Raw genomic sequence first — 25,599 nt, 5'->3', positions numbered from 1 at the left:
CCTATTCATTTTCACGAAAACACTCATATGCTTTGGCGGTGATGTATGCACAGTAGCTACCTGTGTGTGATTGACAAGCAACATGGAATTTGATCACATGCTTCTTGGCCAATAAAGTTGTCTTGGGGCGGCAGGTAGCTTAGTGGTTAAGAGCGTTGTGCCAGTAACCGAAAGGTCGATGGTTCTAATCCCCGAGCCGACTAGGTGAAAAATCTGTCGATGTGCCCTTGAGCAAGGCACTTACCCCTAATTGTTCCTGTAAATCCTATTTTTTAACTATGCAAGTCAGTTAAGAACAAATTATTATTTACAATCACGGCCGGATTGTGATACAGCCTGGAATCGAACCAGGGTCTGTAGTGAGGCCTCTAGCACTGAGATGCAGTGCCTTAGAACGCTGCACCACTCGGGAGCCATGACGTGATTCATGTGTATCATATGAACACTTGTTGTTCTCCTATGCAAAGGAATGCAGGAACTGGTGACTGGTCGCCTTTCAGACAGCCCATTAGAAAATCACAGGTCTATTGTAGATGCCAAAGAGATTTTTATTTTTAAAAAATTGAAATCTCAAAAGGCACTTATTTTCAATACAGTAGCACTAGGCCATCCACCCACCCATCACTCTGTAGAGTTTTCTCAGTGACCTATTAAAGGGTATCTCTGTCTTCAGCACACATTAATCCAATTTGCTCAGAACTGCCCCTCAAGCAGGGAAATGCAATTAAAGTTGGTGTATCTTTTATCTCCTTAGGTGGCTGCCTTTACAGAGGAGAAGAGCTTGTACTTTACATGACTACAGCTGTATGTCCACCAACTCTGCTTTGTTGTTTGGCGAGGTGATTCCATGGTTGCTTTTGACACATTTTTTAATGGTTTCTCAGAGCATTTGGTGTATTGGCCTAGTAGTGATCAGGTGAACTGTGTTTCAAGCCTGCGGGCCTCTCGGCTTGATGTTGTTGTTGTTGGGAATATCTATTAAAAGGTGATATAATAAGCAGGATGTCATGTGTTCTTTATCTTGTTATCCAGGTGCTGTGATCAAGGGTAAAACAACTTGCCCAAATGAACAAGCCAAGGAGTGTGACTCCTGTTTCTGAAGAACAATCTCTTTCTCTGTCTCTCTCTCTCACCCTTTTTCTCTTTCTTTCTCTCTCTCTCTCTCTCACCCTCTCTCTCGCTTGCTCCTCCAAAGCACAGATCCCATGCTTGGATGTGATTCCACCATTGTGAGCCTGAGGTACAGAGGAGGAAAGTCAGGTTCTGATGGCAGACCATCTTCCCTCAGGGTTACTGGAAGCATGTGTTGTCGTCGGAGCCTCTGGGGATCAACTCAAGGATGTCTACCAGGTAATGCCAATCAGCAAATGCAATTTTTTATACAAAGCTTATTAGGCTAGGTTGTTGTTGAATAAATATTGAATCAAAAAGCCCTATGTGCCCTGTCTGTAAAATGGAGGTTAACGTGGAATGTTCTGTTTAGTCTTTACAGCAGGGCAACAGGACAACAGACGTCCCTTTTTTAGACTCAGAGGTCTTGCAAGTCCACGTGCCTCCGTTTGTGACCAAAGAGAATGCCGATGAGTCTGGTGGCCCCAGAACCTTCAGTCAAGTCCAATGCAGACGGTCCTTTATCAAGAAGAAGGAGAGGCCAGTGGTGGCTCCTAGTGGCCCTGGAGGGGCAGGGAGCAGTGAGGGGGCCACTATAACGGAGGATGTCAGCGTCCCCAAGGACATCGACCTCATGGCCCTGCCCCAACTCTGCTTTCCAGGTAGAGTATATCGTGAAGCTGATAGCCAGTTAAATTTGTCATTGTTGGGATTATAAAGATTACTTGACTTGTTTTGACTTGACTTGAGGTAAACGCCATACCAAAATGAAGGCTGACAGACATCCCTATTTACAATGTCATTGCATTAAAACATTAGCTCGAAGACATTGCCCAATGCACTGTCTAACAATAGAGAGATACAAATAATCATTCTTTTCTGAAATCAGGGGGGCTTCAAGTAACAAATGAACCAAAAGAAGAGCGCTTTCACTTTCTAGTCTTCACGGATGTGTTCGGTAACCAAACCCATGGAGTGGTTGTTCAGTGTTATAGACCATTTCAGGTGTGAGGCTTCCCTTTTTATTCTCCTTCATAAACATATGATCATTTTCATTATAAAGCTGTGCAAAACAAAACACTGTGTTAAACGCTTTCGCTATTATGACGCTTCTTCCTGCGAAAGACTCAATGCTCAGACAGTTGATTTGTCACTTCTGTCCTCATAGGAAGGGTCAATGTTCTATCAGAATGGACACTGGTCATCCACCAAGACCACTAAGCTCTGCATTGCTTATGCCTTCTGTGTCATATCCAAGCATCCTTACTACAATGCTCTCAAGGACTGTCTGTCTTGGTAAGGGTCAATACATCTTCAGTACAGCCGTATCTGTGTATTGTCATTTCTTAAATCTTTAATTCTCTTCTGTACACTTCCGTAGTTTGTTGGTACAGCTTAGAACATGCAGGTTGTCTGAAGAGAGGGTGAAGGAATTTGCAGCCAAACTGGCTCTGGTGCCCATTCCACCCCCTGGACATCTACATGTGGTGAGCTGCTTTATATCTATCCAAACTGCTAGGCTAACTGAAGTACCAGTGGTTGGTTGTATTTTAACACCAGTCACTCTACATGGACAATGCATTGTTAGGGTTTGATTCCTCCTCGGTCCCTCACGTCTCCCCCTCTCTCCATCCAACGGTCTGAATAAAAATGACCCAAAAATACAAAACACTCTACTACTACTACTACCTGAATGTGTAGTGATGTTGATGATGTATTCACCCCTGACTGTGCCCAGGTGTTCAACCTGAGACCCCTGATGATCGTACTACCTTCCAGAGAGGATAAGGATCACCCCGTTGTAGACCTGGACCTCCATTTGCCCTTCCTGTGCTTTAGGTCCAAACAGATTTTACAGGTGAGGACAGGTAACAGCATTTTCTACAACGAGCCATTCAACTGAAGTGTTCGGAGTGGTGTTTTAACTTCATCCCAGTCTGGCAACACAAATGTCTGTTTCAATGGACAATACAGTTCTCCTCTCCTCTCCTCTCCTCTCCTCTCCTCTCCTCTCCTCTCCTCTCCTCTCCTCTCCTCTCCTCTCCTCTCCTCTCCTCTCCTCTCCTCTCCGCTCCGCTCCTCTCCTCTCCTCTCCTCTCCTCTCCTCTCCTCTGGTTGTATTGACCCCTGGCCCTGTGTTGGTTTGTCCAGATCATCACTGGTATCTTGATGGAGCAGAGGGTAGTGTTCTTCTCAGCTGACTGGGCCCGCCTCACCCTGGTGGCAGAGTGTTTCATGGTCTACATCCACCCCCTCCACTGGCAACACCCCTACGTGCCCATCCTCTCAGGCCAGATGCTGGACTTCGTCATGGCCCCCACCGCCTTCCTCATGGGCTGCCACCTCAACCACTTTGAGGAGGTCGCTGCGGTAGGAAGCTTTGTATTAGTAGTAGTAGTTTCTTTATTACAACCTTGGTACATCCTTTATATAACCATGGTTATGTCTTTGTTATGTTATTTGATGTTGGACAACAATATGATTTTCATGACAAGTGTCCATCTGTCCATATACAGTGTTTAGACCTACTGCTTGGTTTTAGTGTCTTGTTCCGTTTCCAAACAGTTGAAATGTCATAGCAGTTGGAGAAAGAAAGCTTTGACTTTTGAATGTTTTTGGAACTCTCTTCTATTCTCTATGACAGGAAACAGACGACCTGATCTTGATTAATATCGATGATGGAACAGTGTCGTCCTCCTGCTCAGAGACTGTCGACCTACCAGATGTCCCCTTCGCTTCAGCAGAGTGTTTTACCAAGCGGTAGGACACATTCCAAATGGCACCCTGTTCCCTATATAGTGCACTACTAGGGAATAGTGTACTACTTTTGACCAGAGTCTTATGGGCCCTGGTAAAAAGTAGTGCACTATATAGGAAATAGGGTGCGATTTGAGAATCAAATAACATTTTATTTGTGACATGCTTCGTAAAGAACAAGTGTCGACTAACAGTGAAATGCTTACTTGCGGGCCCTTCCCAACAATGCAGAGAGAAAAACATTATAACAGGAGGAATACATAGACAATGCAGACTATGTGCTCTGTTCTGTGCTGAAGCTCACTACAACTGAAATGAGACATCCATTGTCTCAATAACACAGAATGAGGATATTGAGAGGTAGAATATCACATCAGTTATCACTCACATTCTGGCACGAACAGTCATGTTTATATAACATTGTTTTTTGTGTCAGTGAGTGAACAACAGTTTTTTGTCCTCCTGCTGCTCTACAGGAGGAAAGGCCTCCAGCTACAATATGATCTAGAGGTGTGTCACCAAGGGGCCGGCGCAGACATTAACGAGATGCGCATGCTGAGAAGAAAATGGCAGCAGAACCTGAACTGGGAAATACAGAAGGTTACCTTGGAGTTAATTGTCAACATGTTCAGGTCAGTCGTACTGTTCATACTCTTTTTCTGAGGTGCTTAAAGTATGACATCATCATACACAGCGGGTGGACTTCCTGCTTACAGACATCAACAAGTAAATTCAAATCTGCCAAGACTGCTCTCCCTTGAGGAATGCCCACACTGGGAAGAGCTAATAGTGGCATATGTGAGATTTTGTTGGTGTTGTTTTCTATAAGGAGGAAGTCACCCCGGTGAGGTGTACGAAGATGTTATATTTCCTAATGTAGCCTGTGTATTAATGGTCCGTTGCATTTCCGCCTTTCATCAGGGATGTCAGTGGTCACCTGAACTATGAACACAGAGTGTTTAATAGTGAAGAGTTCCTGAAGACCAGAGAGCTAGCTGACCAACCCTTTTATAAAAAGGTACATGTTGATCACTATCGCTATAAAGAGTACGGTTGATTCCTACGGTCAATTTATACCTGTGTGTCCGTGTAGGTCTTGGAGACACATATCTTTCATTCATTCCTGAAGGACCGCCTCAATAGGAAGATGGATGCTTTCACACGCATGGAAGTCAACACTCGCTCAGAGACACAGAAGTAAGCTCTCACTTACAATATCCCATTCCTGCATATCCCTTCCCCTACCCTCCAAATCACTTTTCTCCCTGATGGGTACAGTGATGGTTAGAATGAATCCTGAGTTATGGCACCACTGGTAACCTGCCTGGACATGTTATGGAATTCAGTCCAATTATTCAGTCACATAATTATTTTATAGAACACACCGCTGCAAACATGCTTTGTTAACATCAAAGGAAGAGTTTCTCTACAAGTCTGATCCAGTTATCCAGTCTGTTGGATGTTGTATCATTGTTCAATATTTGAATGTACAGCGGAGGGTTTTTTCTCAAACCTCTCTTCGAGAACCCCCATCCATTTACAGTGTTTGAGAGCTTCGATGATTAGTTGACCAGTTAGGCTGAATGATTAGTTGACCAGTTAGGCTGGATGATTAGTTGACCAGTTAGGCTTGATGATTAGTTGACCAGTTAGGCTGGATGATTAGTTGACCAGTTAGGCTGGATGATTAGTTGACCAGTTAGGCTGGATGATTAGTTGACCAGTTAGGCTGGATGATTAGTTGACCAGTTAGGCTGGATGATTAGTTGACCAGTTAGGCTTGATGATTAGTTGAGCAGTTAGGCTTGATGATTAGTTGACCAGTTAGGCTTGATGATTAGTTGACCAGTTAGGCTGGATGATTAGTTGACCAGTTAGGCTGGATGATTAGTTGACCAGTTAGGCTGGATGATTAGTTGACCAGTTAGGCTTGATGATTAGTTGACCAGTTAGGCTGGATGATTAGTTGACCAGTTAGGCTGGATGATTAGTTGACCAGTTAGGCTGGATGATTAGTTGACCAGTTAGGCTGGATGATTAGTTGACCAGTTAGGCTGGATGATTAGTTGACCAGTTAGGCTTGATGATTAGTTGACCAGTTAGGCTTGATGATTAGTTGACCAGTTAGGCTTGATGATTAGTTGACCAGTTAGGCTTGATGATTAGTTGACCAGTTAGGCTGGATGATTAGTTGACCAGTTAGGCTGGATGATTAGTTGACCAGTTAGGCTGGATGATTAGTTGACCAGTTAGGCTGGATGATTAGTTGACCAGTTAGGCTGGATGATTAGTTGACCAGTTAGGCTGGATGATTAGTTGACCAGTTAGGCTGGATGATTAGTTGACCAGTTAGGCTTGATGATTAGTTGACCAGTTAGGCTTGATGATTAGTTGACCAGTTAGGCTTGATGATTAGTTGACCAGTTAGGCTGGATGATTAGTTGACCAGTTAGACTGGATGATTAGTTGACCAGTTAGGCTGGATGATTAGTTGACCAGTTAGGCTGGATGATTAGTTGACCAGTTAGGCTGGATGATTAGTTGACCAGTTAGACTGGATGATTAGTTGACCAGTTGAATCAGGTGTGCTAGTGCTGGAATAGATAAAGTGAAAGAAACTGGAGTGGCTAGGGGTACTGGAGGAGCGATTTGGGAAATTATTGAATTCTGTTACATAACACCCCACTGCAAACATGCTAAATCTATGACAGGTTTAGGGTCTTGTATGGTATTTAGGGTATTGTATGGTATTTAGGGTATTGCATGGTATTTAGGGTCTTGTATGGTATTTAGGGTCTTGTATGGTATTTAGGGTATTGCATGGTATTTAGGGTCTTGTATGGTATTTAGGGTCTTGTATGGTATTTAGGGTATTGCATGGTATTTAGGGTCTTGTATGGTATTTAGGGTCTTGTATGGTATTTAGGGTCTGTATGGTATACAGTCATTTTATGGTATTTAGGGTCTGTATGGTATTTAGGGTCTGTATGGTATACAGTCCTGTATGGTATTTAGGGTCTGTATGGTATACAGTCCTGTATGGTATTTAGGGTCTGTATGGTATACAGTCCTTATGGTATTTAGGGTATGTATGGTATACAGTCCTGTATGGTATTTAGGGTACTGTATGGTATTTAGGGTACTGTATGGTATTTAGGGTCTGTATGGTATTTAGGGTCTGTATGGTATTTAGGGTCTGTATCGTATACAGTCCTGTATGGTATTTAGGGTCTGTATGGTATACAGTCCTGTATGGTTTTTAGGGTACTGTATGGTATTTAGGGTCTGTATGGTATTTAGGGTCTGTATGGTATTTAGGGTACTGTATGGTATTTAGGGTACTGTATGGTATACAGTCATGTATGGTATTTAGGGTCTGTATGGTATTTAGGGTCTGTATGGTATTTGTCCCATGTCAGAATGAAGGCGATGATCGACATCCCCAGGAGGCCCACCATGCAGGAGATGGCCAGGAAGTATAGCAGCCGCCCAGAGAACCATCTGAACAAGAGGCTGGGGATGAGCCTCCCCAACCTGGGAGAGGAGCGCCCCCTCAACCTCCTCAGACATACCTCCCTCAAGAAGATCATCATCCCTGAGAGTGGTGAGTACACTCTTAGAAAAAAGGGTTCTAAAACGGTTCTTTGAGCTGTCCCCATAGGGTAACCCTTTTTGGTTCCAGGTAGAACCCTTTTTGGTTCTAGTTAGAACCCTTTTGGGTTCCATATAGAACTCTCTGTGGAAAGGGTTGTACATGGAACCCAAAAGCGTTCTACCTGGAACCAAAAAGGGTTCTTCAAAGGGTCCTCTTATCCTATGGGGACAGCCGAAGAACCCTTTTAGGTTCTAGATCGCACCTTTTTTTTTCTAAGAGGGTTACAAACTTCCAGTAACTTTCCCCAAATTCCCAGGTTTTCCAGAAATCCTGGTTGGAAGATTACTGGAATTAGGAGGGTGTAAACAGGAAATCATCCAAACGGGATTTCTGGAAAACCAGATCATTTTGGGAAAGTTACTGTAATTTTACAACCCTAGCAGTGGGAGGACTAATAATAGCTACACACTGATTAACACATATACTGTGAGGTTAGTAACATTACACGGTTACATTAACATTACTCAGTAACATTATGCGCTTACACTTTCCTTGAAACGTCCTTCTAAAAGGCTACTTTACATAACACTGTCATAACAGATGTCATAACAAGTCATGTCTGTTGTTGTCAGCTAATGAAAACTGACTTCACACTGTTATAACACAAACAATGTAGTGTTACGTATCTCTGGTTCTACCTGGAACCAAAAAGGGTTCTTCAAAGGGTCCTCCTATGGGGACAGACGAAGAACCCTTTTACGTTCTAGATAGCACTTTTTTTTCTAATAGGGTTAAAAAATTCCAGTAACTTTCCCCATATTCCCAGGTTTTCCAGAAATCCCAGTTGGAAGGTTACTGGAATTAGGAGGGAGTAAGCAGGAAGGTTAAAGTCAAGTGCAAGTCATTAGGCCTTCTGTGAACAAGAAGATTCATCTTAAAAAGGGACATTTCACAAATGTTCAACTTTATATTCATCATCTCCAGCACCACCCCAACATCAACATATGTGAAAATGGCACGTTTCTATATTTTGTAGTAAAAAAGATTGAGGGAGTTAAGCGTTCCAATGACATCATTGGTGAGCGTCATGTGATATTAACCAATTATGAGGAGGCATTACCTACTAATTGCTTACTAATTGTCTAGTTATTGGTTGATGTAATTGAAAACACTTATCCCCCTCTATCTTTTTTACTATAAAACATAGAAACGCGCCATTTTAACATATTTTGATGTTGGGGTGGTGCTGGAGATGATAAATATGAAGTAATTTGTTTTGTAATTTTCCTTTAAGGCTCCTATGTTTACAGTGTCAGTCTTTTTCTCTTTTTCTACACAGCCCTCAAGATCCCGCCCAAGCCTGTGAAGATCTTCAAGCTGCCAGAGTTTCCTCCTCCTATGGTGCACCACTATGTCCAGAACTACTACGGAGAGCTGATCATACTACTGGGGAAGGCCATCTTCTGTGTTCCTCCTGAGAACTCCACTCTCCTGGCCAGGTACTTCTGCTTTGTTTAGAACATTAGGTTTACTCATTTATATTTGTGAAGCCACACTTTAAACAAACTACATCTAAAAAAGTCCTCATAAAGTGACCAAACCGCCAAGTTTACAAAGGCAATGCTCCTGCCGGTAGCAACGAGAGGCACCTGGTGAGCGAGAAAGAGAGAGGGCGCATTAGTGTGTGTCCAACCGGTCAGAATACGCACTACATACGTCACACTACTGTCCATACAACCCTTTCCCTATTTCCAAGGTACTTCTACCTGTGCGGCTTCATGAACACGCTGTGTTCCAAGCGTCTTGACGCCCTCAGCGACTTCCAGAACCTCTACAAGACGGACATCGAGATCTTCCCCACCGTCCTGGTGAAGACGCTAGTGGACTCGCTGCAGAAGGACGAGCGCTCCCAGGCAGACCAGCGGCCAGAGCTCAAGCGGCTCATCTTCAAGGTGAAGACAGACAACGAGATGGTGCTGGTCCAAGCTGACGACCACGTGAAGAAGTTTCAGCTCCCTAAAACCCACATGCTGCAGGAGGACTTTGTGAAGCGCATCCAGGAGTCTGGGATTGTGAAAGACGTCACCACCATCCATAGGTTGTTTGAGGCTCTCACTGTGGGTAAGTTGAGATTTACCATCCATTGGCTGTCTGAGGCTCTCACTGTGGGTAAGTTGAGACTTACCATCCATAGGCTGTTTGAGGCTCTCACTGTGGGTAAGTGACTTACCCATCCGTAGGCTGTTTGAGGCTCTCACTGTGGGTAAATTGAGATTTACCATCCATAGGCTGTTTGAGGCTCTCACTGTGGGTAAGTGACTTACCCATCCGTAGGCTGTTTGAGGCTCTCACTGTGGGTAAATTGAGATTTACCATCCATAGGATGTTTGAGGCTCTCACTGTGGGTAATTAGAGATTTACCATCCATAGGCTGTTTGAGGCTCTCACTGTGGGTAAATTGAGATTTACCATCCATAGGCTCTTTGAGGGTAAGTTGAGATTTACTATCCATAGGCTGTTTGAGGCTCTCACTGTGGGAAAGTGACTTAGCGGTCAGGCCTCTCATTGACAGGACATGGAAATACATGAGCAGTACAGTATGGTTGTACTATAACAATAAGAACACCCATAATAATAAACAAGTGATTGATCTGTTAATACAGTTTGAAATACAGTACTACTCTGCCTAGGAACACGGTGTGTGTCATCTGATTATCCTTACTTTATTAATAGGATCTTGTAAGAGTGACTTGGGTTTGGATTCAGCCATGAGGAGTCCCTCCAAATCAGTATTTTACATCGACTCCTTATTGGATGGTAAGCAAAAGACTAGGCCTATGTCCAGTTTGCCTGCAGCATCCCATCGTATGACGGGTCAGCGGGACTCATGTGGCATCTCAGATTTTTCTCTCCATCTTCATCTCTGCTTGGATTTAACGCTCGTTCCATGACATCATACATGAGATGTATGGCTGTTGTTTAATGGGGCGTCTTCAGCTATGAAAGACGTATACGTGTGCTCTTTGCTTTGACAAAACACAGTGTTCCTGTTTACAATGGATGCTGTTTGAAGTAGCTTGTTTCTATTGGCTTGTATGACATGCATGAACATCAAACTAAAATGATGGAATGCATTTGCATGGTTTTAATGTGCGTTTGATGAGCATGTTCTCTTCAGGCTGCTGAGGCTTGTCATGCCTTGTTTAGATTCACACCACGACTCATACAAAGAATGGCTCCTTGAAGATTGGAGTTGATATTTCTTCTAAGAGTAGGTTACCTGTGTTTCAAGGGCAACAGAAGCAGATTGACCCAGAGGTGTTCCGTGTGTTCTACACCTTCTGGAAGGAGACGGAGGTGGAGGCCCAGGACGTTCACCTGCCAGCTGAGGTCATAGAGCACCTGGACAACAACGAGTGTGTCTACAAGCTGTCCTGCTCCGTCAAAACCAACCAGGGAGTGGGCAAGATCGCCATGACACAGAAGAGGCTCTTCCTGCTCACTGACGGGAGGCCTGGGTTTATCGAGATCACCAAGTTCAGAGACATAGAGGTGTGGTTACTTTATGTTTAGGCAGTAGTAGTAGGACTGTTCAGGGATGAGTTCTCTGAAAGCTTTGTAGTACTAAAATAATATTTGGCAAGTATAGGCAATGGACGAAAGATGATCTTAGTGCTATGAAGCTTTTGGAAACTCACTGAGTAATTAATAATACGGAAGGGTACATTGGTATGACTACAGTGTATTGCCTTCAATGTTTGGCTTTGTTCAAAGGAAAATATGTCATGATGACGATGACTCATCTGATATTCCTCTCATCACATTTCAGTTGAATGCATTCAGTTGTCCAACTGACTAGGTATCCCCCTTTCAGGAGGTGAAAATCTCCTTTGCTCCGTTCCTGCTGCTGAGGATCCCGTCTCTGAAGATCAAGTGCAGTCTGAGGAAGGAGGTGTTTGAGGCCAACCTGAAGTCTGAGTGTGACCTGTGGAACCTCATGGTCAAAGAGATGTGGGCTGGGAGGAGGATGGCAGATGTCCACAAGGTAGGATATAAACTTTGACATGATCTCAAAGACTGGTGCTGCATTCAGTAGGGTATACTGTATGTAACCAAGTCGAATTCATTCAACTAACTCAGCTTGAAATACCACAACCCGCACTGTGGAATTGCTATATTTTCGGTGGCGCAGCTGTCTGAAGGAAGCAAAAGCTGTTAAGCAGTGCAGTGACTTCTGTTAAACACTTTGTGGAACGTGTGGGTAGAAATATTAGCATAGTCCATTTTGCCCTCCTGAATGCGTCCTGTGGTTATTCATAGTCTTGAAAAACATGTCACATTCTTTTATTTTATTCTTTTATTATGAAAGATCGGTTGGCACTTTTGGCAGCAGACATTTCCTAAGGTCACAACGGCATCCTTTCTCAAACTACAGCATCCTTTCTAAAAAAGCTGTTGTTTCCTAAATCACACTTTCCTTCTTTTTTTTTTACACTGGGGAAAACACTGGCCTGGTCGTTTTCTGCAGGCTTCCTGAAGTGATATTAATCTTACGGTACAGGCTTGTCCCGCCCCTCTGGCCTGATGGTTTCCTGCAAGCTTCCTAAAGTGATATTAATCTTACGGTACAGGCTTGTCCCACCCCTCTGGCCTGATGGTTTCCTGCAGGCTTCCTAAAGTGATATTAATCTTACGGTACAGGCTTGTCCCGCCCCTCTGGCCTGATGGTTTCCTGCAAGCTTCCTAAAGTGATATTAATCTTACGGGACAGGCTTGTCCCGCCCCTCTGGCCTGATGGTTTCCTGCAGGCTTCCTAAAGTGATATTAATCTTACGGTACAGGCTTGTCCCGCCCATCTAGCCTGATGGTTTCCTGCAAGCTTCCTAAAGTGATATTAATCTTACGGTACAGGCTTGTCCCGCCCCTCTGGCCTGATGGTTTCCTGCAGGCTTCCTGAAGTGATATTAATCTTACGGTACAGGTTTGTCCCGCCCCTCTGGCCTGATGGTTTCCTGCAAGCTTCCTAAAGTGATATTAATCATACGGTACAGGCTTGTCCCACCCCTCTGCTCTTGTGGAAAACATTATATTTTGTCCTAATGATTTTTTCCTGTTAATGTGATCTCTGGTTAATTGGCCCTACTCATTGTACATTGTAGTGTGTAGTAGGTTGTATATATCTCTCTAATAGGATCCTCAGTACAGGAAGTGTGTGTAGAAGTTATCATGTTCCCTTTAAGGATCCTTAGTACAGGAAGTGTGTGTATGTTGTCATGTTCCCTTTAAGGATCCTCAGTACAGGCAGTGTGTGTAGAAGTTGTCATGTTCCCTTTAAGGATCCTCAGTACAGGCAGTGTGTGTAGAAGTTATCATGTTCCCTTTAAGGATCCTTAGTACAGGAAGTGTGTGTATGTTGTCATGTTCCCTTTAAGGATCCTCAGTACAGGCAGTGTGTGTAGAAGTTTTCATGTTCCCTTTAAGGATGATTAGTACAGGAAGTGTGTGTATAAGTTGTCATGTTCCCTTAAGGATCCTCAGTACATGCAGTGTGTATAAGTTATCATGTTCCCTTTAAGGATCCTCAATACATGCAGTGTGTGTATAAGTTGTCATGTTCCCTTTAAGGATCCTCAGTACAGGCAGTGTGTGTATAAGTTGTCATGTTCCCTTTAAGGATCCTCTGTACATGCAGTGTGTGTAAGTTCTCATGTTCCCTTTAAGGATCCTCAATACATGCAGTGTGTGTATAAGTTGTCATGTTCCCTTTAAGGATCCTCAGTAAAGGCAGTGTGTGTATAAGTTGTCATGTTCCCTTTAAGGATCCTCAGTACATGCAGCAGGCTTTGACTAACGTCCTGCTCATGGATGCTGTGGTTGGGAGCCTTCAGACCCAGAAGGCCATATTTGCTGCCTCCAAACTGGCATACTTTGACAGAGTGAAACATGAAGGTATGCATTATGGTCCAGATACACTGTTGATTTTTTTTGTGTGCATATAAATCAGCTGTAAGCTTTACCATTTGTATTTTTAAGGGTGGGGGGTTCCGGACACAGATTTAGCCTAGTCCTGGAATAAAATACAAACTCAATGGAGAATCATTGAAAAATGTATTTAGTCCAGGAGTTTCCAGGAAACCAGCCCTCGGAGTTCAAGGATCAAGTATACAACTAAATCAATGACATTGTATGACCCTCTGAAGAACAATAGTGTTTGATATTCATTGTGATTTTCTGTAATCAGGATAGTGAATAATCTTCTGATATGATGCCATGATGTCATTTTGTCTCCTGTCTGTGAGCAGTTCCTATGATGGTTCCGAAGACGACATCGGAGACGTTGAAACACAAGATCAATCCATCGCTTGACCTCCCAGCTCCCCAGACTGTACAGGTCTTACTCTACACACCAGGTGAGGGGATATAGACCGCTGAGTTTTTATGATAGTTTCAGTCTCTTATCTTCACTCTGATGTATCTGCCTGTAAGATAGAAGTTGTTTACCTGCCAGTTAAGTGCATGTCCTAACATGTCCAGTTAAGTGCATGTCCTAACATGTCCAGTTAAGTACATGAAGAGATGTGCTGATACATATTGACCATCTTGTTGCTATGCAACCAGTGAACTGGCCATCATTGCTAGCCATGGTCTCTCTCTGTGTTATCTGAGACAGTCACAAGATGACATGATGGTGGACGGTGTTAAATTGACCAATTTAGCATCAGTAATACATCTGAGTTGAAAACCAGAGGAGCTTTGAAGCCATCTTTGTTGGCTGCAAATACACACTAGTGGAAAGCACCCAGACAGGTCTAATTGTTTGTCTACTCTCAGCTGTTTACTTAGACGAGTACATGCGCATGTATTGTGAACTTTTGTCTAATTTCTTCACACTTGTCAGGTGTGGTAACTTATGAACATGTTATACTGTACAGTATGAGTCAACAAACGTAATATGATCTCAAAGGCACTGAAAAAAACATTATATGTTGTAATGGAGAGCTATATACCATATACACATAATATATATACAGTGGGGAGAACAAGTATTTGATACACTGCCGATTTTGCAGGTTTTCCTACTTACAAAGCATGTAGAGGTCTGTAATTTTTATCATAGGTACACTTCAACTGTGAGAGATGGAATCTAAAAAATCCAAGAAAATCACATTGTATGATTTTTAAGTAATTAATTTGCATTTTATTGCATGACATAAGTATTTGATACATCAGAAAAGCAGAACTTAATATTTGGTGCAGAAACCTTTGTTTGCAATTACAGAGATCATACGTTTCCTGTAGGTCTTGACCAGGTTTGCACACACTGCAGCACGGATTTTGGCCCACTCCTCCATACAGACCTTCTCCAGATCCTTCAGGTTTCGGGGCTGTCAGCTCCGCAAAACTGACTTTCAGCTCCCTCCAAAGATTTTCTATTGGGTTCAGGTCTGGAGACTTGCTAGGCCACTCCAGGACCTTGAGATGCTTCTTACGGAGCCACTCCTTAGTTGCCCTGGCTGTGTGTTTCGGGTCGTTGTCATGCTGGAAGACCCAGCCACGACCCATCTTCAATGCTCTTACTGAGGGAAGGAGGTTGTTGGCCAAGATCTCGTGATACATGGCCCCATCCATCCTCCCCTCAATACGGTGCAGTCGTCCTGTCCCCTTTGCAGAAAAGCATCCCCAAAGAATGATGTTTTCCACCTCCATGCTTCACGGTTGGGATGGTGTTCTTGGGGTTGTACTCATCCTTCTTCTTCCTCCAAACACGGCGAGTGGAGTTTAGACCAAAAAGCTCTATTTTTGTCTCATCAGACCACATGACCTTCTCCCATTCCTCCTCTGGATCATCCAGATGGTCATTGGCAAACTTCAGACGGGCCTGGACATGCGCTGGCTTGAGCAGGGGGACCTTGCGTGCGCTGCAGGATTTTAATCCATGACGGCGTAGTGTGTTACTAATAGTTTTCTTTGAGACTGTGGTCCCAGCTCTCTTCAGGTCATTGACCAGGTCCTGCCGTGTGGTTCTGGGCTGATTCCTCACCTTCCTCATGATCATTGATGCCCCACGAGGTGAGATCTTGCATGGAGCCCCAGACCGAGGGTGATTGACCGTCATCTTGAACTTCTTCCATTTTCTAATAATTGCGCCAACAGTTGTTGCCTTCTCACCAAGCTGCTTGCCTATTGTCGTGTAGCCCATCCCAGCCTTGTGCAGGTCTACAATTTTATCCCTGATGTCCTTACACAGCTCTCTGGTCTTGGCCATTGTGGAGAGGTTGGAGTCTGTTTGATTGAGTGTGTGGACAGGTGTCTTTTATACAGGTAACGAGTTCAAACAGGTGCAGTTAATACAGGTAATGAGTGGAGAACAGGAGGGCTTCTTAAAGAAAAACTAACAGGTCTGTGAGAGCCGGAATTCTTACTGGTTGGTAGGTGATCAAATACTTATGTCATGCAATAAAATGCAAATGAATTACTTAAAAATCATACAATGTGATTTTCTGGATTTTTGTTTTAGATTCCGTCTCTCACAGTTGAAGTGTACCTATGATAAAAATTACAGACCTCTACATGCTTTGTAAGTAGGAAAACCTGCAAAATCGGCAGTGTATCAAATACTTGTTCTCCCCACTGTATATGACTGTGGGTGTATCCATTGACTGACTGACCCATGGATTGTACAGGTTTAGTGTATTTGATGTTGATGTAGACATTCACAGGTAAAAGCTGAACTGCTGTGACTGACTATCCAGTCTCTCTCTCTGTCTATCCAGGCCAGTTGAGTTACTCGGAGGCAGACGGAGATGGGAACCCCAAGCTGTGGTGTGCCCTCAGTGGTGGGAGGGTGGTCTTGTTTGATGCAGCCAGCTGGTCCATGCAGCAGAACTGTATTCAAGTGGGATCCTCCCAACTGGTATGATGTCTGCAAGCATACACATACAGTGGGGAAAAAAAGTATTTAGTCAGCCACCAATTGTGCAAGTTCTCCCACTTAAAAAGATGAGAGAGGCCTGTAATTTTCATCATAGGTACACGTCAACTATGACAGACAAATTGAGAAAAGAAAATCCAGAAAATCACATTGTAGGATTTTTAATGAATTTATTTGCAAATTATGGTGGAAAATAAGTATTTGGTCACCTACAAACAAGCAAGATTTCTGGCTCTCACAGACCTATAACTTCTTCTTTAAGAGGCTCCTCTGTCCTCCACTCGTTACCTGTATTAATGGCACCTGTTTGAACTTGTTTTCAGTATAAAAGACACCTGTCCACAACCTCAAACAGTCACACTCCAAACTCCACTATGGCCAAGACCAAAGAGCTGTCAAATGACACCAGAAACAAAATTGTAGACCTGCACCAGGCTGGGAAGACTGACTCTGTAATAGGTAAGCAGCTTGGTTTGAAGAAATCAACTGTGGGAGCAATTATTAGGAAATGGAAGACATTCAAGACCACTGATAATCTCCCTCGATCTGGGGCTCCACGCAAGATCTCACCCTGTGGGGTCAAAATGATCACAAGAACGGTGAGCAAAAATCCCAGAACCACACGGGGGGACCTAGTGAATGACCTGCAGAGAGCTGGGACCAAAGTAACAAAGCCTAACATCAATAACACACTACGCCGCCAGGGACTCAAATCCTGCAGTGCTAGACGTGTCCCCCTGCTTAAGCCAGTACATGTCTAGGCCCGTCTGAAGTTTGCTAGAGTGCATCCAGAAGAGGATTGGGAGAATGTCATATGGTCAGATGAAACCAAAATATAACTTTTTGGTAAAAACTCAACTCGTCGTGTTTGGAGGACAAAGAATGCTGAGTTGCATCCAAAGAACACCATACCTACTGTGAAGCATGGGAGTGAAAACATCATACTTTGGGGCTGTTTTTCTGCAAAGGGACCAGGACGACTGATCCGTGTAAAGGAAAGAATGAATGGGGCCATGTATCGTGAGATTTTGAGTGAAAACCTCCTTCCATCAGCAAGGGCATTGAAGATGAAACGTGGCTGGGTCTTTCAGCATGACAATGATCCCAAACACACCGCCTGGCCAACGAAGGAGTGGCTTCGTAAGAAGCATTTCAAGGTCCTGGAGTCTCCAGATCTCAACCCCATAGAAAATCTTTGGAGGGAGTTGAAAGTCCGTGTTGCCCAGCGACAGCCCCAAAACATCACTGCTCTAGAGGAGATATGCATGGAGGAATGGGCCAAAATACCAGCAGCAGTGTGTGAAAACCTTGTGAAGACTTACAGAAAACGTTTGACCTGTGTCATTGCCAACAAAGGGTATATAACAAAGTATTGAGAAACTTTTGTTATTGACCAAATACTTATTTTCCACCATAATTTGCAAATAAATTCATAAAAAATCCTACAATGTGATTTTCTGGATTTTTTTTCCTCATTTTGTCTGTCATAGTTGACGTGTACCTATGATGAAAATTACAGGCCTCTCTCATCTTTTTAAGTGGGAGAACTTGCACAATTGGTGGCTGACTAAATACTTTTTTCCCCCACTGTACCATTTCCCCTGCACTCTCCCTGGCCTATCACTCAAGCCTCCCTGCTAGGCTTTGTTCCACTATTCACATTATAGTAGCATATCACTTAGAGAGAAGCATTGGATTTGGCCATGCATTCTAAGGGTTATATGCTAGTGTGGATATTGGAACATGTCCTTTGTTTCAGTGAAAATGCTTACAGATAGCCATTGAAAATAAATTGTTATATTGAATTAAGTACACAGTGATCTCTTTCTCTCTGTCTCTCTCTCTCTCTCCCTCTCTAGCTCTGTTTCACTTGTTCTCCCCCTCTCTCTCTCTCTCTCTCACTCTCACTCTCACTCTCACTCTCACTCTCACTCTCTAGCTCTGTTTCACTCTCACTCTCGCTCACTCTCTTTCCCTCTCACTCTCTAGCTCTGTTTCACTTGTTCTCTCTCTCTCTCCCTCTCTCTCTCTCCCTCTCACTCTCTAGCTCGCTCTGTTTCACTCTCTCTCTCTCTCTCTCTCTCTCTCTCTCTCTCTCTCTCTCTCTCTCTCTCTCTCTCTCTCTCCCTCTCTAGCTCTCATTTTCTCTCTTTCTCTCTCTCTTTCTCTCTCTTTCTCCCTCTCTCTAGCTCTCATTTTCTCTCTTTCTCTCTCTCTTTCTCTCTCTCCCTCTCTCTCCCTCTCGCTAGCTCTCATTTTCTCTCTTTCTCTCTCTCTCTCTCTCTCTCTCTCTCTCTCTCCTATCTCTCATTTCCTCTCTCTCCCTCTCTCTTTTTCTTCTGTTGACAGTGTTTCCTCCTGGTGGTCCTGTAATGTATTTCTGTGGTCTCAGGAACAGGAGTTCCTACCATTCACATGACAGTGGATTAAACCTGGATATGCCTTGCAAAAGTATTCATCCCCCTTGGTGTTTTTTCTATTTTGTTGCATTACAACCTGTAATTTCAATGGATTTTTATTTGGATTTCATGTAATGGACATACACAAAATACTCAAAATTGGTGAAGTAAAAAAATAAAAAAATAAAACTTGTTTCAAAAAATTCGATAAAATAAATAACGGAAAAGTGGTGCGTGCATATTTATTCACCCCCTTTGCTATGAAGCCCCTAAATAAGATCTGGTGCAACCAATTACCTTCAGAAGTCACATAATTAGTTAAATAAAGGCTGCCTATGTGCAATCTAAGTGTCACATGATCTGTCACATGATCTCAGTATATATACACCTGTTCTGAAAGGCCCCAGAGTCTGCAACACCACTAAGCAAGGGGCAACACCAAGCAAGCGGCACCATTAAGAGCTAGGAGCTCTCCAAACAGGTCAGGGACAAAGTTGTGGAGAAGTACAGATCAGGGTTGGGTTATAAAAAAATATCAGAAACTTTGAACATCCCACGGAACACCATTAAATCCATTATTAAAAAATGAAAAGAAAATGGCACCACAACAGACCTGCGAAGAGAGGGCCACCCACCACAACTCACAGACCAGGCAAGGAGGGGATTAATCAGAGAGGCAACAAAGAGACCAAAGATAACCCTGAAGGAGCTGCAAAGCTCCACAGCGGAGATTGGAGTATCTGTCCATAGGACCACTTTAAGCCGTACACTCCACAGAGCTGGGCTTTATGGAAGAGTGGCCAGAAAAAAGCCATTGCTTAAAGAAAAAATAAGCAAACATGTTTGGTGTTCGCCAAAAGGCATGTGGGAGACTCCCCAAACATATGGAAGAAGGTACTCTGGTCAGATGAGACTAAAATTGAGCTTTTTGGCCATCAAGGAAAATGCTATGTCTGGCGCAAACCCAACACCTCTCATCACCCCGAGAACACGATCCCCACAGTGAAGCATGCTGTTGGGATGTTTTTCATCAGCAGGGACTGGGAAACTGGTCAGAATTGAAGGAATGATGCTAAATACAGGGAAATTCTTACATTTACATTTTAGTCATTTAGCAGACGCTCTTATCCAGAGCGACTCACAGTTAGTGAATACATTTTTTTTTTTATATTGGCCCCCTGTGGGAAACAAACCCACAACCCTGGCGTTGCAAACGCCATGCTCTATCAACTGAGCTACATCCCTGCCGGCCATTCCCTCCCCTACCCTGGACGACGCTGGGCCAATTGTGCACCGCCCATGAGTCTCCCGGTCGCGGCCGGCTGCGACAGAGCCTGGATTCGAATCAGGATCTCTAGTGGCACAGCTAGCACTGCGATGCAGTGCCTTAGACCACTGCGCCACTCAGGAACACAAATTCTTGAGGGAAACCTGTTTCAGTCTTCCAGAGATTTGAGACTGGGACGGAGGTTCACCTTCCAGCAGGACAATGATCCTAAGCATACTGCTAAAGCAACACTCGAGTGGTTTAAGGGGAAACATTTAAATGTCTTGGAATGGCCTAGTCAAAGCCCAGACCTCAATCCAATTGAGAATCTGTGGTATGACTTAAATATTGCTGTACACCAGCGGAACCCATCCAACTTGAAGGAGCTGGAGCAGTTTTGTCTTGAAGAATGGGCAAAAATCCCAGTGGCTAGATGTGCCAAGCTTATAGAGACATACCCCAAGAGACTTGCAGCTGTAATTGCTGCAAAAGGTGGCTCTACAAAGTATTGACTTTGGGGGGGTGAATAGTTATGCATGCTCAAGTTTTCTGTTTTTTTTGTTTTATTTCTTGTTTGTTTCACAATAAAAACATATTTTGCATCTTCAAAGTGGTAGGCATGTTGTGTAAATCAAATGATACAAACCCACCAAAAATCAATTTTAATTCCAGGTTGTAAGGCAACAAAATAGGAAAAATGCCAAGGGGGTGAATACTTTCGCAACCCACTGTATGTCTGCGTCAAAAATAGCACCTATTCCTTATATAGTGCGCTTCTTTTGACGAGAACCCTATGGGCCTTGGTCAAAAGTAGTGCACTATATATGGAATTGGTGCCATTTGGGACGCTAATTACAGTGGGGGAAAAAGTATTTGATCCCCTGCTGATTTTGTACGTTTGCCCACTGAAAAAGTCATGATCAGTCTATAATTTTAATGGTAGGTTTATTTGAACAGTGAGAGACAGAATAACAACAAAAAAATCCAGAAAAACGCATGTCAAAAATGTTAGAAATTTATTTGCATTTTAATGAGGGAAATAAGTATTTGACCCCTCTACTAGTACTTGGTGGCAAAACCCTTGTTGGCAATCACAGAGGTCAGACCTTTCTTGTAGTTGGCCACCAGGTTTGCACACATCTCAGGAGGGATTTTGTTCCACTCCTCTTTGCAGATCTTCTCCAAGTCATTAAGGTTTCGAGGCTGACGTTTGGCAACTCGAACCTTCAGCTCCCTCCAAATATTTTCTATGGGATTAAGGTCTGGAGACTGGCTAGGCCACTCCAGGACCTTAATGTGCTTCTTCTTGAGCCACTCTTTTGTTGCCTTGGCCGTGTGTTTTGGGTCATTGTCATGCTGGAATACCCATCCATGACCCATTTTCAATGCCCTGGCTGAGGGAAGGAGGTTCTCACCCAAGATTTGACGGTACATGGCCCTGTCCATCGTCCCTTTGATGCGGTGAAGTTGTCCTGTCCCCTTAGCAGAAAAACACCCCCAAAGCATAATGTTTCCACCTCCATGTTTGACGGTGGGGATGGTGTTCTTGGGGTCATAGGCAGCATTCCTCCTTGAGTTGATGCCAAAGAGCTCCATTTTGGTCTCATCTGACCACAACACTTTCACCCAGTTCTCCTCTGAATCATTCAGATGTTCATTGGCAAACTTCAGACGGCCCTGTATATGTGCTTTCTTGAGCAGGTGGACCTTGCGGGCGCAGCAGGATTTCTGTCCTTCACGGCGTAGTGTGTTACCAATGGTTTTCTTGGTGACTATGCTCCCAGCTGCCTTGAGATCATTGACTCCTGAGTGGCGCAGTGGTCTAAGGCACTGCATCGCAGTGCTAACTGTGCCACTAGAGATCCTGGTTAGAATCCAGGCTCTGTCGCAGCCGGCCGCGACCGGGAGACTCATGGGCGGCGCACAATTGGCCCAGCGTCGTCCAGGGTAGGGGAGGGAATGGCCAGCAGGGATGTAGCTCAGTTGATAGAGCATGGCGTTTGCAACGCCAGGGTTGTGGGTTCGATTCCCACGGGGGGCCAGTATAAAACAAATATGTATTCATTAACTGTAAGTCGCTCTGGATAAGAGCGTCTGCTAAATGACTAAAATGTAAGATCCTCCTGTGTAGTTCTGGGCTGATTCCTTAAAGTTCTCATGATCATTGCAACTCCACGAGGTGAGATCTTGCATGGAGCCCCAGGTCGAGGGAGATTGACAGTTCTTTTGTGTTTCTTCCATTTGCGAATAATCGCACCAACTGTTGTCACCTTCTCACCAAGCTGCTTGGCGATGGTCTTGTAGCCCATTCCAGCCTTGTGTAGGTCTGCAATCTTGTCCCTGACATCCTTGGAGAGCTCTTTGGTCTTGGCCATGGTGGAGAGTTTTGAATCTGATTGATTGATTGCTTCTGTGGACAGGTGTCTTTTATACAGGTAACAAACTGAGATTAGGAGCACTCCCTTTAAGAGTGTGCTCCTAATCTCAGCTCGTTACCTATATAAAAGACACCTGGGAGCCAGAAATCTTTCTGATTGAGAGGGGGTCAAATACTTCTTTCCCTAATTAAAATGCAAATCAATTTATAACATTTTTGACATGGATTTTTTTGTTGTTATTCTGTCTCTCACTGTTCAAATAAACCTACCATTAAAATTATAGACTGATAATTTATTTGTCAGTGGGCAAACATACAAAATCAGCAGGGGATCAAATACTTTTTTCCCTCACTGTGTGTATGTGCTGAATACGTGGCTTTATTATGTGCACAGAACTGCATGCTGGGATTGGACCAGGATCAAGTATGGATTGAAGGAGCTGGAGCAGTTTTGTCTTGAAGAATGGGCAAAAATCCCAGTGGCTAGATGTGCCAAGCTTATAGAGACAAAATCCCAGGATTCCATCATTTACATAATTGACACTCGCAGCATGTCCTGCAATAAGCAGCTGACAGAGCACAGGCATGAGGTTATGGACTTTGCCCTGGAGGAGAGTGACAAGATGAGGTAAAATGTTACACATATAGTACTGTATGTCTGTGTCCCAGAGTGCAGCTTATTCCCTATATAGGTCACTCCTTTTGACCAGTGCTCATATGGTAAAAATTAGCGCAGTATGTGTATAGGGAATAGGGTGCCATTTGGGACACAGTCGGAGTCCTCTTCATGCTACTGTCACTTCACCCTCACAAACTATTAACCCAGGATTCTATTGCAAAGGAAGGATAAAGTGTTCTTACTGCCTGTTCAAATTACCAATGCACCTATTGCAGAAAGTAGTTATTGTGGTCCTCTGTAGCTCAATTGCTAGAGCATGGCGCTTGTAACGCCAGGGTAGTGGGTTCGATCCCCGGGACCACCCATACGTAAAAATTTATGCGCACATGACTATAAGTCGCTTTGGATAAAAGCGTCTGCTAAATGGCATATTATTATATTATTAATATTCTGACTGACATCACCCCAGTATAATTTTGCAAGGCTCTTAGAATGTGGAGTGTTCAGTGTTGTGATGCCTATTTCCAACCAGCAGATGACAGTAGTGTACTTAAACGACACTACTTAACACTGTGAATCTTCAGTAGTTAAACCACAATCAGGCTTCTGCGTGGTGCTTGTTTTAATCCAACTGTCCCTCTCCTCCGTCCCAGTCAGACATACTCCTGTAGTGCCGATGGAACAGTCATTCTGTGGGACCTCTCAACGCTAAAAGTGAAAAAGCAGTTTCAACTGACCTGTGATAGGCTTATGTCCATTCAGCTCTTCAATGGAACACTGTGGTGCTGTAAGTAAACTCACTCAGTCATAGTTATACTCTAACTGTATATTATTATTATTATTATTATTATTATTATATTTTTGTACATACTCCCATGTATTGTATACCCTGCCAATGATCAATTAACAAAAGTGTGTCAAGTGAAAGACAGAAAAGTTTTTTTTTTGTTCAAATCAAATTGTGTTTGTCACACCTTACCGTGAAATGCTTACTTACAAGCCTATAACCAACAATGCAGTTTAAAGAAAAATAAGAGTTTTACTAAAATATTTACTAAACAATAAAATAACAATAAAATAACAATAACGAGGCTATATACAGGGGGTAGCGGTACCGAGTCAATGTGCGGGGGTACAGGTTAGTCGAGGTAATTGAGGTAATGTACATGTAGGTAGAGGTAAAGTTCCCATTTGTTGTTATGTTGACTAGGTGCCAGAGACGGCATCATTGAACTGAGGAAGAACGGATCCCCACTTCGTAAGATGACACTTCCTGAGGATCTATGGAGCATGCCCACTGAGTTCAGCAGCCTCATCCTCTTCTTAGAGGTAGTAGGCCTGTGTTCCCTTCATCTTGGAGATTTCACTGAACCAAGATCTTTATCTCATCCTGGCCCTTCACCTTGGCCTCCAAGTGGTCTCAGTAATCAAGCCAGGCAAAATGTATTTTTGCAACGGTCAGTTTGCTTGTCATGCGAGTGTCATGAGCTGATGGCTAAACCAGTCCACTGTGTGTTTCTTTCAGAGGGGCCAGTTGTGGACGAGCTGTTCTGATTCTGATGAGCTCTGTCTCTGGCACTTTAAAGACCTGACCAAGCCTTTCCTGAGGGTGCAGCTACAGAACTGTACAGGGGTCAACCGTATGATCAAGGTTAAGAATCAGGTGAGAAAATAATGGTCTCGGTTGGATGTTCACACCTGCTGTTCTTTGCATTTTCTTGCTGGTAAGACTTTATTGGAAGGGTACCAACATAAGAACCTCTTAACACATTACTATTAACCCATACAAAACACATTCATAAGCAGCGCCTAATAATTTAGTAAATTATTCTGTCAACAATCGTCTTTCTCAGAATTTTGCAATTTCTACAAAAGCTTTCAAAGTAGCAGTTAAGATAGTACAGGACTTAGAAATGATACCATACATTCCACCCTACCATCATTCATTTCTCTTCTTTCTCATAGTGAGAATTTGCATTTCCAGAGCAAACGCTGCTTTTTATTTAGGTAGTAAATGTCACAGTACAACTGCAAAGCCTCAACAAGCTTATCTTCCTTGTTTGTCTCTACCCCTCCCTCCTCCAGATCTGGGTTGGCTGCAGAGGGCCGAGCCCGGACCAGTGCAGGGTGAGTGGGAAGATCTACGTAGTGGACACAGAGAGCCACAGTGTGGCGAAGGAGCTGATGGCCCACACAGACAGTGTCCAGGCACTGTGCTCTGCCGAGGACCGCTATGTACTCAGCGGCTCCGCCTACCAGGATGGCAAAATCGCCATTTGGAAGGTCGAGTAGAGAACGAGTAGCCTGGTCCAATATCTGTTTGTGTGGTTTCGCCAACTCTTTTAAGTGAATAAAACGTTTGGCACAACAATGACAGGAGTTTCCTAAACAGCACAAATAGATCTGGGACCAGGTTAGAGGAAGAGCCCTGCAGACCCTGAGGAGTCCTAAACGTCTGAAGAAGCTATAGACCCCTCAAACTCAACTCTGGACCTCGAAGCCAGTTTCAATGCTTTGTTTCATTGTTCCCTCTAATCAGGGAC

General features: G+C 43.7%; 1 protein-coding gene across 1 annotated transcript; it reads left to right on the top strand.

Moving 5' to 3' along the window:
- Positions 1-1,195: 1,195 nt before the first annotated feature.
- LOC121543904 (DENN domain-containing protein 3-like) lies at positions 1,196-25,599 on the top strand. Its single transcript, XM_045213496.1, has 25 exons — positions 1,196-1,350; positions 1,484-1,772; positions 2,000-2,115; positions 2,279-2,406; positions 2,492-2,597; positions 2,849-2,968; positions 3,262-3,480; positions 3,755-3,870; positions 4,344-4,499; positions 4,789-4,885; positions 4,961-5,064; positions 7,287-7,471; positions 8,339-8,362; positions 8,802-8,961; positions 9,219-9,583; positions 10,755-11,014; positions 11,337-11,507; positions 13,282-13,411; positions 13,765-13,872; positions 16,237-16,376; positions 22,832-22,861; positions 23,819-23,843; positions 24,267-24,385; positions 24,582-24,719; positions 25,142-25,599. Exons 1-25 carry the CDS (start codon positions 1,267-1,269, stop codon positions 25,346-25,348), a joined length of 3,597 nt encoding a protein of 1,198 aa, XP_045069431.1. The 5' UTR covers positions 1,196-1,266; the 3' UTR covers positions 25,349-25,599.

This window comes from Coregonus clupeaformis, unplaced genomic scaffold, assembly GCF_020615455.1.
Source record: "Coregonus clupeaformis isolate EN_2021a unplaced genomic scaffold, ASM2061545v1 scaf0115, whole genome shotgun sequence".
In the NCBI taxonomy this organism is placed as follows: domain Eukaryota; kingdom Metazoa; phylum Chordata; class Actinopteri; order Salmoniformes; family Salmonidae; genus Coregonus; species Coregonus clupeaformis.
This window is presented reverse-complemented; position numbering and strand designations above follow the sequence as displayed.

Excerpts from the sequence above, each read along its gene's own strand:
- LOC121543904 (XM_045213496.1), top strand. The coding sequence starts at position 1,267 with ATGGCAGACCATCTTCCCTCAGGGTTACTGGAAGCATGTGTTGTCGTC. Across the intron at positions 2,598-2,848 it reads CCCCTGGACATCTACATGTG|GTGTTCAACCTGAGACCCCT; the intron begins GTGAGCTGCTTT and ends GACTGTGCCCAG. Across the intron at positions 24,386-24,581 it reads GCCTCATCCTCTTCTTAGAG|AGGGGCCAGTTGTGGACGAG; the intron begins GTAGTAGGCCTG and ends TGTTTCTTTCAG.